At 54.7% G+C, this 17,798-nt stretch overlaps 1 protein-coding gene across 5 annotated transcripts in view; it reads left to right on the top strand.

Moving 5' to 3' along the window:
• Positions 1–1,211: 1,211 nt before the first annotated feature.
• Positions 1,212–17,798, top strand: part of HDAC5 (histone deacetylase 5) — a 92,925-nt gene continuing 76,338 nt past the window's right edge. For 4 of the 5 annotated variants that reach the window (XM_059726879.1, XM_059726881.1, XM_059726882.1 and 1 more), the window contains exons 1-2: positions 1,212–1,378; positions 14,484–14,696. In XM_059726879.1, the coding sequence (XP_059582862.1) occupies positions 14,675–14,696 (22 nt within the window). In that variant the 5' untranslated portion in view covers positions 1,212–1,378; positions 14,484–14,674. The remainder of the gene's footprint in view (positions 1,379–14,483; positions 14,697–17,798) is intronic. The other variant, XM_059726880.1, reaches the window with a different exon arrangement.

Genomic DNA, 17,798 nt, shown 5'->3' on the forward strand with positions numbered 1-17,798 from the left:
CGTTCTGCAAAGATGATGGACAGCAGCAAACTGGTCCCCGTTCTCTGGTGCCAACGGGAGCAGGGAACGCGTGAGGGCTTTGGAGACATGCGTGTCCCCAGCCTCAAGGGTCCCTGCTCAAGCAATGGTGGCTTCCTTCAGGAGAGCCGCTGGGTTGTTCTCAGTGCTGCTCCTGGGCCTACACAAGGAAGAGGACACGTTTGGCAACAGCCATTACTGGGCCAGGGGTGCAGCTGGGGTGGACATTCGGCAAAGGCGCTCTGTATCCCAAAGCAAGTCTAAGCTGTGCTCCAGCCATAGAAGACCCTGCTGCTCGCTCTCTTCAGAAGCACGCCTCAACTACCCACCAACTGCCTGCAGCTGGGCCATGCGTGCCTTAGCCCGCAGTTGCGGCATGCGTGGCACAGGCATCGAGTGGTATTCGGGGAGGAGGCTAGGTGCCTGGCCTGCCGGCCTAGGCTGCAGTCCTGACAAGGTCAGCCTCGCCCTGGGAGCACACAGTGGTGCGAAGCCCACAGGCGAGCATGGGCAGGCTGGCTGCCTGGCCGGTGGGCCTCGGGGCATCCCTGGGCTGGCTGTGGGACAGCGCTGCCGGGTCTTAAAATATGAAATCATTGTGTTGGAAGCTGAAAGTTATCGTATCTGCTGGAAAACTACCCTACACTGAAACATAGGCAAATAAGCCTTCTTATTATTGACTTTATATCGCTGGCTATACACCCCGTGAGGGAGGGAGAACTGGACCATCAAGGATGAAGTATTTCTTTACTGGAGGCAAGTCCCAGCGCTGAGAGCCAGCCCGGGATCCCGAGGGGGACGTGGGTCTTGCATCCGCCGCATCAATGAGCGGCCTCAAGCGTTCCCCACAACTGGAAAAGGCGCTTTTACTATCACGGGACGGAGGGCTGGAGTTATCGTACACATGCGGCCTGGACAAGGGCAAAAGCCCGCAGCTCTACCACCCGCCCAAGCCGGGGACAAAACGGACCACAACTCCTTCCCCGCCCCGCTCTGCGGGCGCCTGGCCCTTTACGGCGCAGGCCACGCCCCCGGGGGCGGGCTCGGGGGCAGCGAGCGCGCGGGTGCTGGAGGGGCAGAGGAAAGGGGCTATTTTTAGCTCAGGGTTCCGTCACGTGACGGCGAGTGACGTCACCGAATGTTGTTGTCGGTGGCGGCGCGAGGGAGCCCGCTGCAAAGATGGAGGCGCGGTGGCGGCGGCGGCGTTGCTGTCCCGGCCTCGGCCCCGCGCCCTGCCCCGGCCGCTGCGGCTGCGGGCGGAGGTGAGGGCGCCGCGGGCGGAGCTGCAGCGCGGCCGGCCGGGCCCCGCGCCGCCCCCTGCCCCGCGCCCGCCGCATGCCCGCCGCCCGCGCCCGTGCAGGTAAGGCGGGAGGGGCCGCCCCATCGCCCCGGGGGTGGGGGGCAGCCCGGGACGCTGTGCCCTGGCCGTGTCAGGCTGCTCGCGGGGCCCCGTGGGATCCGGCCCCGGGGGCTCGGCAGCCCTGCTTGCCCCCCTGCGTGGCGTGCGGGTGTGGGTGCGTGTGCACGGTAGGTAGGGCAGGCAGGAGGGGAAGGGGTTGCTCCGGGGGCGTACCCGTGGCCTCACTCCAGCCTGTGCCTGCAGGAGACTTGTTGGGAGGAAACGGGGCGTCTGGTGAAAGCCGCAAAAGCCGTGGGGCTGCGGCCTTCCAGCAGGGTTGTTCTGCTGCTCCCAGGGAAAGCGCTGGCTTGGATTCCTCACACGTGTTCCCTTAACCCTGCCGGGTGCTCACAGCTTCTGGAGGCTTCTTGCCACCCTGGAGCCCTTCTTCTTTTGCCCCCTTTTTGGCAACTGGCCTCTCTGAAGGCTTCAGCTTGGTACCGTGGTGCCACAGCCAAACCCAGGGGGCTTCCAGGCTGGGATGGATGCGCCAATGCCTTCTCCCACCCCAGCCCTCCCCTCTGGCTGCATGCGCTGCACACCCCTGGTGCTGCATTTCCCTGCCTGTAGCCTGGGGTAGGCAACCCCTTGCATGGATGCCAGAGCGTGCACGCAAAGGCATTTTGCTTGGCATATGTGATTTGGGGCAGCACAGCCTCAGCCCCACCATCTGCCCCAACAAGGATCAGGCTCCTCATGGCTCCCTTGCTGTCTGCCTCAGCACGCCAGTACCTTACAAGTCAAGATTGCGGATGTTTTTGGCACTCTGCCCAAAAATGTTGCTGACCCCTGCCCTCTCAGGAGTGTTGCGGGGCTGGGGTGGCTGGAGCAGGGCAAGGAAGACATGCGTATTATTGCAAGGGAGACAAAGGTCCGTGCCTGCCTCATGTTGCATGCTAGCTTTGTGCTATAAATACTGAGCGGGGGGTGCGTGTACTCTTTGGGGGTGGGTGGGTGGGTGGGTGGGGAATAAAAAGGCTCCTAAATAGCAGTTGTTCTTTAATAATTTATCCTTCCTACTTGTATCCTTTTGAGGAGGATTGTTTGGAATATTGAGAGGCTAAGAGCTTCCCTGCTGGGCCTTGGGTTTGTTTGTGCCGGCCCTGCTTGCACTGCTTCTCCGGCTGGAGGAGGGTGGGTGGGTGGGTGGGTGTGTGTGTGTGTGTGTGTGTGTGTGTGTGTGTTCCAGATACGCACTGCTTTCCCTTTTCCCTTCCTCTCCATCTGTCCCTTGTTATCCTTGCAGGTGACCTGAAAAGCAGGGCTTTGGGGAGTGAGCAGTTCCCAGGGAGGGTGGGCTTGACTGATGGATTGGCTCTATTCTGTTGGCACTGCTGCAGCAGGACACGGGTGCTCTGGTGCTGCAAGCCATGGGCCAGATCCTGCTCTCGGTGCCAGCTGCAGTGGGTCCGGCAAGCTGCTGTAGATTAGTGCTGGTATGTGACAGAGGGCAGGATGCAGTCAGCCTTTTCGTGCACACAGTACAGTTGAGTGAAATGCATTGCCCTCTGCCAGGGATACCAGCCTGCAGTGTCCTATAGGGTCACCAAAGTTAGAGGTGAGAGAGATGGTATGGGGGTATATTTGCCTGTTTGTCCAAGGCAAGGACAGTGGGGGCTCCCAACGCTTCCCTGGGGAGGTGATTCTTTGCTCTTGTGTCCTGCTGTTTGGGGAAATGGCTCCTTGTATTTGCCCTCACTTCTCTTTCCTGTCCTGTTTCTCCTGGGGTTGCATCCCGACTAAATCCCTTCCCTGCTGGCTGCTTCTGCCCTTCAGATGCTGGGGTGAGGAGTCCTTGCCACATCCTAGTTCATCGATTGCTCAAATGGTTAATTCTTTCCTCCCAAGCCAGTTTCCTTCATCACTTTTAGTTTTCTAATCTGCTTCCCTTTCTGCAAATGCGGTGGCTAGAACCCGGTGTGATTCCTGGTTGTGGTTGCTTCTACTCCAGATACTGCTAATTTATTATTATGTTGGTGTCGGGAGAAGCCTGAGACAGCAGCAGCAGAGCCTGGCTGCACCAGGTGATCCTGCAGGAGAAGACATTCCCAGTCTTAGGAAGTTAGTCTAACCAGGGAGCTAGGACTGGGAGGAGATGGAGGGGCCTGAGGCCAGCCCTGGTGGGGAGGGGAGTTTCAGAGGCAGCAGTGCCAATCCCAAGGTAGCAGAAATTACAAATTGGATCCCTCCCCCAGAGTTGTGAGGCTTGTTTTTAAACATCACAGCTTGTTTTTAATAGAAGACTCAGGGTTGTCTTTATTTGGTCAGTGGGGCAGTGTCTTCTTTAGGCTTCTGGCATTTAATCTCTTCTTTGCCACCATGAGAAGAGAAGTATTTGGTTAAATGGCAGCCCAGCCTCTCACATCACACCGCACCAGCTCCTGGAGCCATATAGGGAAAGCATTGCAGATCATGAGAGCAGGCAGTGTACTGTGTCCCATTTTGGTGCCTGCCAAGGTGAGTAAGTGCATGCGGTCCCATTGACTCTTCCGTTGTCACTACATCCTGCCCCCAGGCCTGGACTTTCCAAGCTCTTGGGACTGGCAGAGCCTGTAGAATGAGCAGCAGAGGGTGGAGTACTCTGCTGAGTCCAGCCCCGGGGTGTCCCAGCAGGAAGCTAGTCCGCTTGCTCTGCACCATTCCTCCTGGGAGATTCTGCTTCTCCTCAGTTGGACTTGAGGAGCACCCTGCCTCCTCTTTCTGGTGCCCACAGTGAGCCCTAGTGAGCAGCCTTTGCTTCCTCCCATCTCACTAGGGGTCAGAGGCTCCCTCAGTGCCCTGGGACCATGAATGCCCTGTGCCCCCAGAGGCTGGGACAGCACAGCGAGCTCCTGCAAGCGGTGGCGGGAGCGTGGTGGCAGCAAGCAGGGAGCTCCCGCAGGCAGCCATGGTGCTGTTGGCAGGGGGGGAAGGGGTGTCAGCGAGCGTCGACCAGCGGTCAGCGACCACCCGTAGATGCCACCAGTAGTGTCAGCGGCGGCCAGCAGCAGTTGCAGACTGCTTGCAGATGCCGCAGGCAGTGTTCACGGTGAGGAAGGCTAGGGGGTGGGGAGTGGCAACCACCGGCAGTGTTGGCGGCACCTTTTTGCAGGGTGTGCACCACCACGCTCGGGGGGTGCACGTGCACCCTCTACACATCGCCAATGCTTGGGACAGTCTTAAACTCCCAGCTGATCTGGGTCAGGGGCAGCGGCAGCAGCAGCAGCGAGAGCTTCCAAGAAGGGCTCTCCCACAGGGAAAACAATGGGTTATCCTCGGTCCTGCAGTAACACCTGTGGACCCCAGTCATGGACTTCAGGCCCTGGGGTGTACTGTGCTTTGCAGTCCTAGAATGAGAAGACTAGGCCTGCCCAAAGGGCCTTGCTTTGGTGGCCTGTGAAGGTTCAGATTTGAACCTTCCCTCACACCTCTCTCCATTATCACAGCAGTCTGAGCACACTTGGATCTTAAACAGAGGCTGTTTTATTGCACCTACTTGTCCATGGGCCTAATGGGAATTGGGCAGCCAGGGCCTTTAAGTGGCTTTTAGAATCTGAGCCTTATTTACTATTCTCTTAATATTTCCAAAAGGTTGCTCGGGCTGAAATGCTGTGCTAGATCCTTGGCTGCTGCAGGCAAGGGCTGTGTATAGCTCGGTGTTCAGAGCCTTGGCTGCACAGGCTTCTGGCATCAGTATGGAGCTGGCTTGGGGAGGTAGCAAGCCTGAGCTGTGTTGTCCTGAGTGCTGCTTCTGCAGGTGTGATCCCATGGTGCAGCTGACTCTGGGGCCAGAGGCAGGGCAGGCAGCCCACTGTGTGGTACTGCTTGGAAGGGAATCTGTGGCAGAGTACATCTCCACAATGCCAACCCAGGGTCTTACTTGCAGGAGTCTGCTCCTGAGAAGGGCTGAGCCTGGCCTGTGAGGCTTTGACCTTTTGCTTTCACGAGAGCCTGAATGTTTCTAATTTGGCTTAAATGCTGGCCCTGTCAGTGGCAAAACTCACTATGACTGCAGAGCTGGGATCTTATCCCTGTGTTTCCAAGGAGGCTTAACTTGCAAATGAAAAGATATTGAAATTTGAAACCCTTTGCCCATGGAACTCCCTCCTGAGGTTGGAACTCTAGCTAGAGTCTGTCCATCTGGCCTGGCCTGCAGATACCTATATGTCCCTTCCCTACTATCTTCAAGTGCATCTGAGTGCAGAATTGGCTCCAGTGAGATGGGCATTGTTAACCCTGTTGCAGTGTAGGAGTTAGTGGAATCCTGGTTTCTGTCTTTCTGAGCTTTGTGGGAACAAGTACAATGGAGATCCTTTGGCCAGGACAGTCAGCAAGTCGAAGCAGATCTGGAGCAGCTGGCTTTACACTATCATATCTTAGAGTAGAGATATGCTCTTTCTGTCAGGTGTGTGTTTTTTAAACCTCTTATGGGGTCAGTACCAGGAGTGCAGTAACTACTGACTAGAAGAGCTCTGCAGCAGGGGTGTAAGGCCAGTCTTGGACATCACGGTCTCTTCTGGTGTATGGCACAAAGGTGTTCGGCAGGCAAGGTCTCAGTGAGGTGGCAAAGATGCTTGGCCAGCCTATTGCAGCTGTTTTCTGTGAGCCAGATTCTCAGCTCATACACATCAGCATTGCATTCAGTGTACCTGTGCTGCTCAGAAAATTAGTCCTCGGAGCATCTGCACTTTCTATTTGAATGAGGCAGGGGCTTTGTGAGCTAGCAGGCGGGATGCTTCTAGAGTTTTGGATTCTGTTTCTGACTTTGCTACTAACTCTCTGGGTGACATTGGGCAAGCTGCTTCACCCTGTCTCTTTTTCTGCCCCTAGCTGCCATTGGGTAGCTAGACTCCAGGTCTACACTTAACAACTTGCTGATGAAGCCACTTTGAGGAGAGGTGTAATTTCTTACCCAATATAGCTGTTGTCAGTAAAACCCAGGAGTGGATCCAGCTAAGCTGGTACAGCTTTGTCTGGAATGGGAGTGTGATTCTGTGACTAGGACAACACTCTGGCTTACTGTCACACCTGTGTCCACACTAAGAGCACTGTGCTGGCATAGCACCCTGATATCTCTGTGCCAGTAAGGCGCTCTCAGTGTAGACGCAGCCCAAATATGAGGATGGCCAGAGGGCTCTGGGATAGACGCATTCTCTTGTTAGGTGCGTGTGATGGTCAGGCTTCAGCGAGTGATGTGGGTACTCTCATATGGATAAGTGCCTCAGGTCCAAGTCTGTAGCATTTGCTGCCTCAGGTAGAGGAACTGAGAAGACCTGGCAGCTTCATGGAGCTTGCAAAGGGAAACAGAGGCAATAGCATTGCAGCCAGTTTCCCTTTGCTGGCTCTCAGCTTAGAGTGAGCTGCAGAGGGAAACCGACTGGACTTAGTCAGTTTCCTCCCCAAGCTGTTTATGTAACCCACTGGTGAGAGTGTGTTCCAGCTCCTTCCCCATGCCTGCTCCACAGAGGATGTTAGGAAGTTATGCCCCAGCCAGGGAGCATTGGTTCTTCAGCTCAAGGCTGCAGCTCTGAAGCCCTTGGCTTAGCTTGGATGTGTTGGCTGAGGGGACAGCATTCATACCCTCGTTCTTCAGGCTCTCTCTGTTACAGGCTGAGAGAGCAGCTGACCAGGACCTGGATGAGTCTTCCCTTGAAGTCCATTCCCACCACCACCCAGAAAGCCCAGTTGGGTCATGTGGCTGCTGGGAGTCAGGACAGTTTGCTGGAATTTCAGCTGATCAGGGTGGGTTATAAAACCAGAGGCTGCCCCCACCAGGCCGGGTCTCAGGAAGCCTATTTGAGTACCTTTCTTGTCCCCAGTACCTCTCCATTGAAGATGGCAGGGAGGCACTGGTGTTATTTGGAGGAGAATGAGACCCTGGTGTTACTTGTGGTGGTGGAGCAGTAACATGCCTGACCCTATATGCATCCAGGGTGGGCATGAGCCCAACATTTCAGGGCAGAAAATCATGAGCCTCTGCCCCTCAAGCCAAAAGGGAAGCTCTGTTAGCTCATGGCTATAGGAAGCGCTTGCCTTCTCCTGTGATCTATCTGCTAGAAAGATGAAGGCCCATGTTCTTCTGGCACAGTGGAGAAATGTACCAGGAATGGGCTTCACATGACCAGGGCCTAGGGAGAACCCTTTCCCCAGCCACAGAGTTCTGGGGACTCTTTGCAGCCCTCATTGGGGTCACCTGGTTGGGAACCCCTGCAAGAACTGTTGTTTCCCCTGAGCCACTGATTTCGTGTGAATGGAGTCAAAGCTAACTCCATCACCTCCCAGGCTGGACCTGAGGCTGCACCTGTCTGAGCTGGGATAGAATGTGTGGAGCTGTCAGCTCCATTTCACAGGGGTGTGTTGTCACCTCCCTTGCTGTCAGCTGTAGTTCAGAGAAGGCCTGGCTGTTCCCAGTATGGATAGGGTTGTGTTGAGTCTGGTCTGGGGGTGGAGATGGGACTGAGTTATGCCCTGGGCTGTACTGTGGGGACTCATCTGTGCAGCCAGATTTTAGTGTATTGGAAATCGTGTTGTGATTCCTTTAGGGGAGGGGAGCAGTGCAGGGAGGAGGGAGTGAGTCCAGAAACTAAGATGAGGGGAATGCATCTGTGTATGCATGCAGCAGGAGCATGAGGTGTGGAGTGTTCATATTGTCGGCATCTACTCAAGCTCCAGTCCAGCCAGTGCCAAGGAAGCGGGTGCCTGCTTGGGTGCTGCTCTGGTAGAAAGGTGTGGCATCAAGCATCCCTCATAGTCTTAGGCTGGCACCAGCCCTAGCCAGCTTCCCAGCACGCCCACGTCTCTGCTCTGTCATGCTGCACTATGTGCTGGTGCGGGGAGGGAGGTTTAATCCTGCAGACCTACCATGGTCTCATCCTCACCTGCCGAGTAGTCTAATGACCCCATTGGTATGGCAGTTATGCTGATGGGCAGGCGCTCTAGGTTGGTGTGGAGAGGGGCTAAGTGACGCTGTTGCCTGCATCCAGCCCAGCCCTGCACCTCTCCAGCTGTTGCAGCCTTCCCTGGTGTACTCCTGCCAGCACAGACTTGAGCTTCCTTTCAGAGATTGCACCTGTTTGGGTGTGTCCTCCCTCCCCCTCCCGAACTTTTGGCAGTGCAGCTCTGCGCTCCCAGTGAGGAGGGGATGGTAACTGGGGCTAGCTTTGTTCTGTGGGGCTGGTTCTGTCCTGCATTGCTAGCTGGCAGGCGGTTGCCCTGTCTGCCCCAGTGAACAACATGGTAGCTGAAGTAGGGCAGCTTCTCAGTTGGGTTAAACTTGGCCTCTGCTTCATTCAGATGCAAACAGGCTAGGGCAGACCTTGCAGTTGCAGCGTGAGAATCAGGAACGCCCAAGCTGTGCTACTGGTTCCCTCTGCCCCACTGGGTAGGCCAGGGTATGGTGTTGCAGCAGTGTGCCTGAAAAGCAGCCAATTGTGCTTGGAGGGTGTGTGTGTGTGTGTGTGTGTGTGTGTGTGTGTGTGTGTGTGTGTGTGTGTGTGTGTGTGTGTGTGTGTGTGTGTGTGTGTGTGTGTGTAAAGGGCCAGCTATGCATCTAATTGTCCCCTTTGCTGTAGAGATGCCCGATTTTCCCACTCCATGGAACATTACACTGGGGCTCTGCTGGGCCATACTCTGAGCTGGCGTATGTTAGTATTGCACCAGGGCTTTCATCCATTATCTCTACTTGGTGTCTGGCTGTCCTTCCTTGCCTGCCTGTCTAATGGCAGGGTTGTGATCCCTGCTGGCTGCGGGGCAGTGGAGCCACGTGCCTGAGCTGTGGCATTCTAGAAGACTCTGCCTTAGTGAAGAAGGGGGCTCAGCTGAGAGCTCTCCCTGCTTTTCTCTTCCAAGATTGGCAGTCACAGCCCTTCCCAGCACCAGCCTGGGAGGCCTTTCAGCAAGTGCCTGGGAGGTCAGCATCCAGCTCCTTCCTGTGTTGGCAACTGTGCTGTTTAGGGAGAGGACCACGGTGAGCGAGGTGCCTGTGAAACAAGGCAGGAGAGAGCATTGACACCCAGATCCCAGTGGCAGTGTTTGGCACCCCTCTTTGGATCAGTGCCAGTGGCTCTGTGAAGTGCAGGCACATGCTGCATCTCCTGGACAGGTGTAGATTGTAGGGGTGGCTGCTGGGTGCGCCAGGGTGAGTTATTAATGAATAACCCTCGGCCCTTCTCCAGTGCTGCTCATCCGAGGATCTCAAAGGACTTTGCAAGTATAATTTAGCAGAGCCTTGGAGCCCCATTGTGAAATGGGCTGGGGATTAGGTGGTGCAGTCTTGTCTAAAGGTTACATTGCGGAACCACAGTAGGAATTGGGCTCTTGGCTTCTGTACCCAGCTCCAGCACTGACTTGCCATTTGTCCTTGGGCTTCTTACCCCTCCCTATCCCAGTCTTTCTCAGCTGTATAATAAGGGCAAATAACAGATGCCGCCTCCTAGCAGGGGTGGGTTATCAGGTTTTGTGATCCCTGGGTATGCTAACTGCTGTAGAAAGTGTGTGGGTCACTTCAATTGCTGTTGAAATGCAGCCACCTCTGAGGCAGAGCTGCTGCAGCTGTTGAACAGCATGCAACAATGGTAGAGACCAGGGAGCAGAGAAGACTGCTCTGTTCAGCAGAAAGGGTGTGAGAGAGAGAGAGAGAGAGAATGTGAGCTGATTAAAATGGAATAGCTAAGCACTTGTAGAGAATGCCAGATCTTTCAGGGGCACAACGAGGCAGGGCACCTCTGCTGTCCTGCATAGCTATTGAGGGCACTGGGTTTGGTATGGGCTCAGATTCTCTAGTACAGGGTCTCTGAGGTCTCCTCTCAAGTTCTGACCTGGCTTGACCCTCTTTTACTTGTAAGGTCTGGCAGCCTCCGAGTACTTGGTAGATTGGCTGCTGGCAGGACTGTCTGCTCCTTGCCTGTTTTGATGTGCTGAGCAGGCTCTGGCAGAGAGAGGCTGGGCCACGCTGGGGCTGAGATGCATTCGGCACCAAACCCTAATGCAACGAACTGTCAGCATGAGACTGGTATATTTGCAGGGCACTAAGGAAGGCTGAAATCTCAGAGTGCTCTGCTCTGATGCCTCGCATGGAGCAGGGACCAAGAACATCTGCAAGTGACCTCACTCTTCTAATGGATCTGGACCTGTTTCCACCACCACTTCCCCGTCTGTGAGTCAACTCACTGCTGTCCATCCCTGCTACGGTCTCAGGACATGGGGAATTCTCATCCCAGAGCAGTGCCAGTGCTTCCTGTGGGTGGGTCCCCAGCTGTACTTGTCCCTGCCCTCACCCAGAGTATCCTTACCATCTAAGTCCTGATCTGTGGCTTGTTCAAACTGGGGCATTTCCCCCCTCACAGCTCTGCTGGGGCACTGAAATGCTAGCCTGCATCCCTTGCTGCTGCCTTGATCTCGGGATTCCCCAAGTGGGGTCTTGATGCTTCTTAGCCTTGACCTACACAAGCAGCCCCTGCCATTCTCATCCTGCCTAGTCATTCCTGGAGCCCAAGGTGTGGCACATGTGGCCTGGGCTTCCGATTCTTTTTTTTTTTTTTTTTTCAGGGGTGGTTTTACAAGGCGAATGCCCTGGAAGCCATTGTGTCCGGGCTTCGCTTGAGACCTGAAGTACTTTAGTCGACTTGAGTTGACCTCTCTGAGAAGATGCTTGGCTGCCTGCGCTCCTCAGCAATGCCAGTCGCCTTGCCACAAGCACCAGGTGGTGGGGCTGCCTTCAGTCTCCAGCCATATGCGGGTGAACTTCCTGCCAGCTCCTCTGTGGGCACTGAGCTGTGTGGGCGAAGGCTGCCAGCTTAGCAAGTAAATGCAAAGGTGCCACCTGTTGGGTCTTCTCTCTAGGCATGTTAATGGCTGCAAGACAGGAGGGGAAGTATTTACTCTGACAGAGCAGATCTAGGCCAGCTAGCCACAGGGGGAGAGAATTCCCTGCTCCCAGCTGGCAGCTGAATGTGGTGTTGGGGGCAGCCTCCTTTCTGCCTGTTGCACATTTCAAGCACAGGCTTTTGAGGGGCAGAACAAACCCAAGGAGTTACTGTGGGTTAACAAGCAATGAGAACAGGGGCTCTGCTTGCACCAGGGGGCCTCTTCAGGCAGCCAGCAGCTGCCATGGGGAAGTAAAATAATCAGTGCAGCTCTGGGCACGATTTGCTTCCTTGGGTTCTCCCTGGGTAAGTACAGTGGCCAAATAGATTGTAGCAGCTGGTAGACATGTGGGCATGTCCACATGTGCCTTCTGCCAGGTGGGGCCAGAAGCCCCTGGCCTTTGGAGAGATGGGTGTTGCTGTGAGCAGGGACATGTCTGTAGCTGTACTGGGTCAGTAGCAGCAGCCTTCATTGAAGCCCTGTTCTCTCATCTTCATGGCTCCTTTAGTTTGAGTTAGCAACACTCCACTGTGAGGATTGCAAGTGGTGCCTGGCAGTGGCCACAAGTTTATAGGTCTAGAAGTGACAACTTGGCAATAAGTCTACAGCTCATAGCCTTAGTCTGGGCAGGGGGCCCATGAGTGTAAGAGCAGGAGGCTCCAGGGTCCAGCAGAGTTGCATTCAGCTTCCAGGGCTGGAGCAGCCTGGGCTGTGGCAGGATGGGGAAAGACATGTCCATGCAGAGCTGGGCACTGGGTGTCTGTGAGTGGCTTGGAAGGGCAGGGCTGGACCTGGGAGAGCTGAGGGTGTAGAAGGTCATGACTCCACATGCGCACACCCACCATTTGCTGCATGTGTGCATGCACACATGAGCAGTGTCTGGGAGTGGATGGGCAGGTGGGGCTGGGGTGGGATCATGGGGCAGTGGCAGTGCGAAGCCAGGGCCTGGATCAAAGCCTCAACTCATTCCTGGCATGCCCCTGTAACGGGCGCTGGTTCTGCAGGGAGGGGATTGTGGCTCTGACTCAGGCTTCAGCTCTGTGCTGTCACTACCCCAAGATCCTGGCCCTGCTTGCCCATCCCACACCTGGGTGCAGCATCCTGGCCATCTATCTGTGGCCCCATCTCATCCACCCAGCTGTATGCTCTGCCTGCACCAGTCCTGCTCCGTCTCCACAGAGACCCCAGGATCACTGGGATCTTAACCTGTTCAGCCTTCTCAAGAGAAGACTGAGGGGGGACCTGGTGACCATCTATAAACTCACTAGGGGGGACCAGCAGGGTTTGGGAGAGACCCTGTTCCACCTAGCGCCCCCTAGGGTAACAAGGAATAACGGCCACAAATTGTTAGAGAGTAGGTTTAGACTAGACATCTGAAGGCACTACTTCACAGTCAGGGTGGCTAGGATCTGGAACCAACTTCCAAGGGAAGTGGTGATGGCTTCTACCCTGGGGGTCTTTAAGAGGAGGCTTGACGTCTACCTGGCTGGGGTCATTTGAGCTTGGTTTTCTTTCCTGCCTGGGGCAGGGAGTTGGACTTGATGATCTACAAGGTCCCTTCTGACCCTACTTCTGTGAATCTGTATTCCAGCAAGGGGTTGGGGCCTGGGACAGGGCCATGAGCCACAACCTGCGTGCTGCATCCCACAGAACTGGAACCTGTCACAGGAGCATGTAGGGAGCAGATTGCAGCTCTGCCCCGGGCCTGGCATAGCTGTGATCCCATTGTCACTACACTGTGATCCCAGCCCTGCCTGCCCATCACCCTTCTGGATGTTGCTTTCTGCCCTGGAGGGGCTGGCTGTGGACCTGGTCCTTCCAATGTGGTGTGTTCCAGAATCACTGACTGCTGTAGGCCTTGTGTGAAGGGGGAGGGAGGTTATAGGTTTGGTTGCAGGCCCCACTGCAGGGCTGGTGTCTCTTTAGGTCCCTGTTCCCCACTTAAGGAAGTCCAAGGTGTCTCTGAGCCTGGCAGTCCATCAGGCTAGTGTGGCTAAGACGCACCATTTTCTATAGCTGGCAGTGCACACTGCAGTAATGTGGTTAGTATAATGGCTGGTTGCCCTTGAATCATCAGCTACAGCCAGGTGGGCTTGGGACGGGGCGTACACTGACATCTCTGGAGCTGTAGAAAGGTACCATTACCAGTCTGCCACTGTACCCTCGTCTGCTTCAGCCTGCCACATGGGAATAGTTATCTCCTTTTCCCCACCGTTCCCTTGTCCTGTTTAAGCATGTGAATTCTCTGGCTCAGGGACCATCTCTCATGATGTGTCCAACCAGCAAATGGCAAAATGTGGGGATCCCAGTGTGAGATCTGAGGGGTGGAAGAGCTACTAGGGAATGAATAGATCATATTTCCTTGTATACAACCTACGTTTTGCCCCCCCAAAGTTCAGCCACAGGAAACTGGGGTGTGCATTGTAAGTGAGGTAGTAGCTAGTTTGTCTTATGGGGCAGGGGAGGTGAAAGGAATGTGGTGTGTGGGGCTCACTAGCTTTTGGCTATGGACACTTTTCCTCTGTCTCCTCCAATCCCTCTTTGTCCCCATCCCACGCCTCTTCTCAGCATGCTGCAAAAGCTGCTACTCAGTTACTTACTGCCACTTGCCAGTATTTTCAAGGAAAGATTTTTTTTTTTTTTCCCTCTCTCCTTTCATTATGCCTTTCAAAAACAAGGTGCATGTCTTATTCAAGGGTGTGCTGTATGTGAGAGAATGTGGTAGAATTAGTGTGTCTGCTGCCTCCTGCATTAGGGGGCTGGAATGACTCATCTGTGTGTCATAAGTCCTATTCTACTGACAGCCACTGGAGTTTGCTATGGGAGTCCTGTCCCTGGACTTGCAGTGTTGAGGCATGTGGCCAGAGGACAACCCCACAGACCCAGGGGTCTGTTACAAGCCTGGCATGCTTTGTAGCTGGCACCTGCACGCATTGAGCCAGCAATGCCCACCTGCCAACCAGTCAGTGTTCCAGCCCCACTGCATGAATGTCAGCAGTCGGCTGTATTGGTAATGCTGCCCTCAGGCAGCAGAGCCCCACATGCTGAGCCAGGCTTAGTGCCCCATTGGTGACTACTGATGGGGAGTCAGTAGAGGGAGGCTCCCTGCCACCAAAGGGGGAGAGGGGAAAATAGGGGCCATCTGAGATTTGGCTGCCGGGGGGCTTTTGTGGGGGCTGGCATTTGGCCTTGTCAGCCTCTCTCAATTGTGGTTCCTCTCCAGCAGGGCTTCTCCGACAGCTGGCCACGAGGAATGCCTGAGACCCCAGGCTGGGGGTAGAGCTGCGCACACGCACCTTTGCCTGCTGCTGCCCCCTTGTGAACGCCAGCCAGGGCCTGCCGCACTCTTGCTTTACAGAGGGGCCTTCATCTCCCAGTCTTTGGCCAGGATACGTCCACCTGTCTCCGGACGCCATGAACTCCCAGAATGAGTCAGGTGAGCAGGGGCCCTTTTGCTGTGTTCTGTGGGAGTGAGCTGGTGTAGGAGGGCTGCACTGCAGACCCAGTGCTCTTCTGTGCAGGGGGGAAAGTGCACGGCTTGGCAGTGGCAGCCCCAGGTTTGTATTTTCTAGGCAGACGAGGCCATGACTTCCCCTCCTAGCAGTGTCGACTTGCTTAGTGACCTTGACTTCGCTTGCTTGTACCTTCAGCCCCAAGCCTTCACTCTGTAGATCTTTAAAGATTACTTCCATGGTGCCTTTGCTCCATGCCTTTGTGTCCTTTTGATGTCTTGGCCTGTGGTGCTGTATATTTGACCATTGCTCTGATTTTTCCTCCCTGAGAAGTGGGTGCTGTAAGTAGGGAGGGCAGGCCGGGTTCTGCAAATCTCTGCTTGTGTGAGTTGGGCCCTTTGGGGTGGGTGAGAGATGAAGGGTGAAATGCTCTTGGTCTGAGCCAGACAGTGGCTGTTGCTTTGGGCAGTGGTCATGGTAATGGCCTGGTGTAGTGTGTAGGAGGCCAGCTCAGTCTCCTCCTCACTGCTCTGCAGCTGGCAGGATGACTCTAGCTCCAGGATGGTTGGATTGTGGCTGCCTAACTTACCACCTTGGACTCTCTGCTTAAAATGTCACCAGAAGCTTGTTCTCCTTGATGCCTGCACTGTATTGTTGCATAAGGCCGTGCTTGAGGCTACTAATCTGGAAGTAGGTTATGTGCCAAGGTGGTACCATCAGACCCTATTTATCCCACGTTGTACAAAGAATGTTGTCTCTTATCTGGGCTCAGCTCTGTCCCACGTCTCAAGGTGTGTAGGCCCAGAGCTCTGAAGACTGCTGTCAATTCTGGCCAGGAAGGTTATCCCCATTGGTGCAATGGGGTGTGGCACTTTGGGGTTTGGGAGGGGTGGGCATAGAGGAAATCGCCTGCTGGTCAGGGGGACTGGGGGTGATAGCAGGCATCTGCTGCTTTGAGTGCTTGAGCAGATTTTTTTTTCCTCCCCCACGTCTCCTAGGTTTATTGGCAAGGCCATGTGCTGTGTTGGCTTTCTGCGGGGGTGTGGGGAGTTTGGCAACTTGTGTGCGCATGCACGTGCCTGTGTACATACTTGTGTGTGTGCACATGCACACGTGCACATGTAGGGAGCCCAGGGCAGCTTTGTAATTCCGTTCTGGGAAAAGCATCTTTTGGAATTGGAGCATCTCTGTCCCTTTGGACCTACCCCTACCCAACCCTTGGGATCAGAGTAGCACCTTGTCCAGCCTGTCCTCTGGTTTGTGGTCCTGCCAGTGCTCCCCTGTTTCCTCTGGTATAACCCCTCAGTGAAGCTGGGCACTTGCAAAGCTTCCTGAAGCCTGTTAGAGCTAAGCAGATGCTCCCAGAAAGGCTTGCTCCTCTCAGAAGTCTCTTTGCTTTCAGTCCCAGCCAGTTCCATCAGGCAGTCTGGGAGCAGCAGAGCCAACACTTCCTGCCTCCTCCATTCCCTCTCCTGATTCTGTGATGCTGGTGGAGGAAATGTGTGCTGCCTTGGGTCTGATGGGAATAGGATAGCACTGGGGCATCATGCTCCTAAGAGACTGTGGGCTGGGCATGTCTGGGAATCAAACAGAGATCTTATGAGAACCTCAAAAACCCCTTCTCTGTTCGGTGTTCCTTGATTTTTATCTGCCTGTTACCTGTTGCAGTGAGTATATGTGCCTCCCTTCTGCTCTCTGCCTGGCAGGGTCTGAGGGACTATACAGCAATCATTTGGGAGGATTCCCCTTGGGGTTGAGGTATGTGGGAATGGTGCTTTGGGAGTATGTCAATGCAAGTTCTCTACATCTCTGCTGCTGTGACGTTTCATAGTGATGTGGTGCATGGACTAGCATAAGGTAGGGAGCTCGAGTGTGTTAGTGTCATGTCCTCCCTTTCCTGTTTGCAGCCCTGTTTGAGTGCTGTTAAGCACCTGCTGTGCTCCTTCCCAGAGGTGGTTGCACCTCGGTGACTGCGTATGGAGCAGCTGGGCAGAGTTCTAAGAAGTCTGGCTGCTATGTGTAGGTGCCTAAATGAACTCACTGGGAAACATGGAACAGGCATCAATTCGTGTTCAACTCTTCCCATTGTATTTCTGATGGAGCTTGGCCATCTTGACAGGGGCTTCCTGTCTTTTCATCTGCTCCCTGGAGGGGCAGTAGGGCTTTTCTCTAGAGCGTAGGTAGGAAGCACAGCCTGCAGTGGACATGAATGTCTGTGTACTGATAATGGATGTATTGTAATAGACATACTGACCTTAACTAGTAAGGCAGGTCAGAGGTATGATGGTTCCCTGCGGACTGGCAGATTTGAGGGTTGTGCTAGAAGTGGCATGCGTTGAGGTCTTGGTAGGGACTTGTGAAGGAGCCCAAGGGAGTCAGATGGGGACAGGGTGGCTCCTCTGACATCCTGAGAGAGTCAGTTTCTTCATGTCTCTTCCAGGGCAGGCATTTATTATGAACCCTGGTGAATGGCTCAGGTTGTGTGTTCCCTGTCCCTGTGCTTCTTACCCATGCACTGCAGCGGGTAGGATCAGGGTGCTCTGGTTGTGATGTGGCCTTCAGGTACATCTGGCATGTGTCTCTGCTTCCTGGGATGTGGTGATATGAACAAGATGTCTCTGTTTGTCATCTTTTACCATCCAAGGGCTGTACACGGTAGCCTTGAGTCCCTGCTCCTCCACAGACTTGCTGTGTGGCCTTAGGCAAGTCACTTAGCCCCAGTGTATAGCTCATTGTACAGTTGTGTTAACGGTGCTGCTTTCCCTCCCAGAGGTGCAGTCAGGATAAATGTGTTAAGTAGTTCAGTGTTTGGTGGACTCTTGGTGCTCCCCCATTGACTTGCCCCTTGTCTTTTGGCTGACTGGAAGCTCTTTGGGGTAGGCAAAGAGCCTGTGTTTGTGTGGCACCTTGTGCAGCAGGGTCTTCTTGATCAGTGCCTGGGACTCTGAAGGGCCATCGTAGTGCCAGGAGTGGAAGCTCTAAGGCCTCAGTTGTCTGCCCTTTCTGTGGGCCAAGCATAGCAGAGTGAGGCAGCTTATCTAACTGATGGGACTTGTTTGAATTGATCTGATGCCTTTTCTTAAAGG

Source organism: Alligator mississippiensis, chromosome 4 (assembly GCF_030867095.1).
Source record: "Alligator mississippiensis isolate rAllMis1 chromosome 4, rAllMis1, whole genome shotgun sequence".
Taxonomy (NCBI): domain Eukaryota; kingdom Metazoa; phylum Chordata; order Crocodylia; family Alligatoridae; genus Alligator; species Alligator mississippiensis.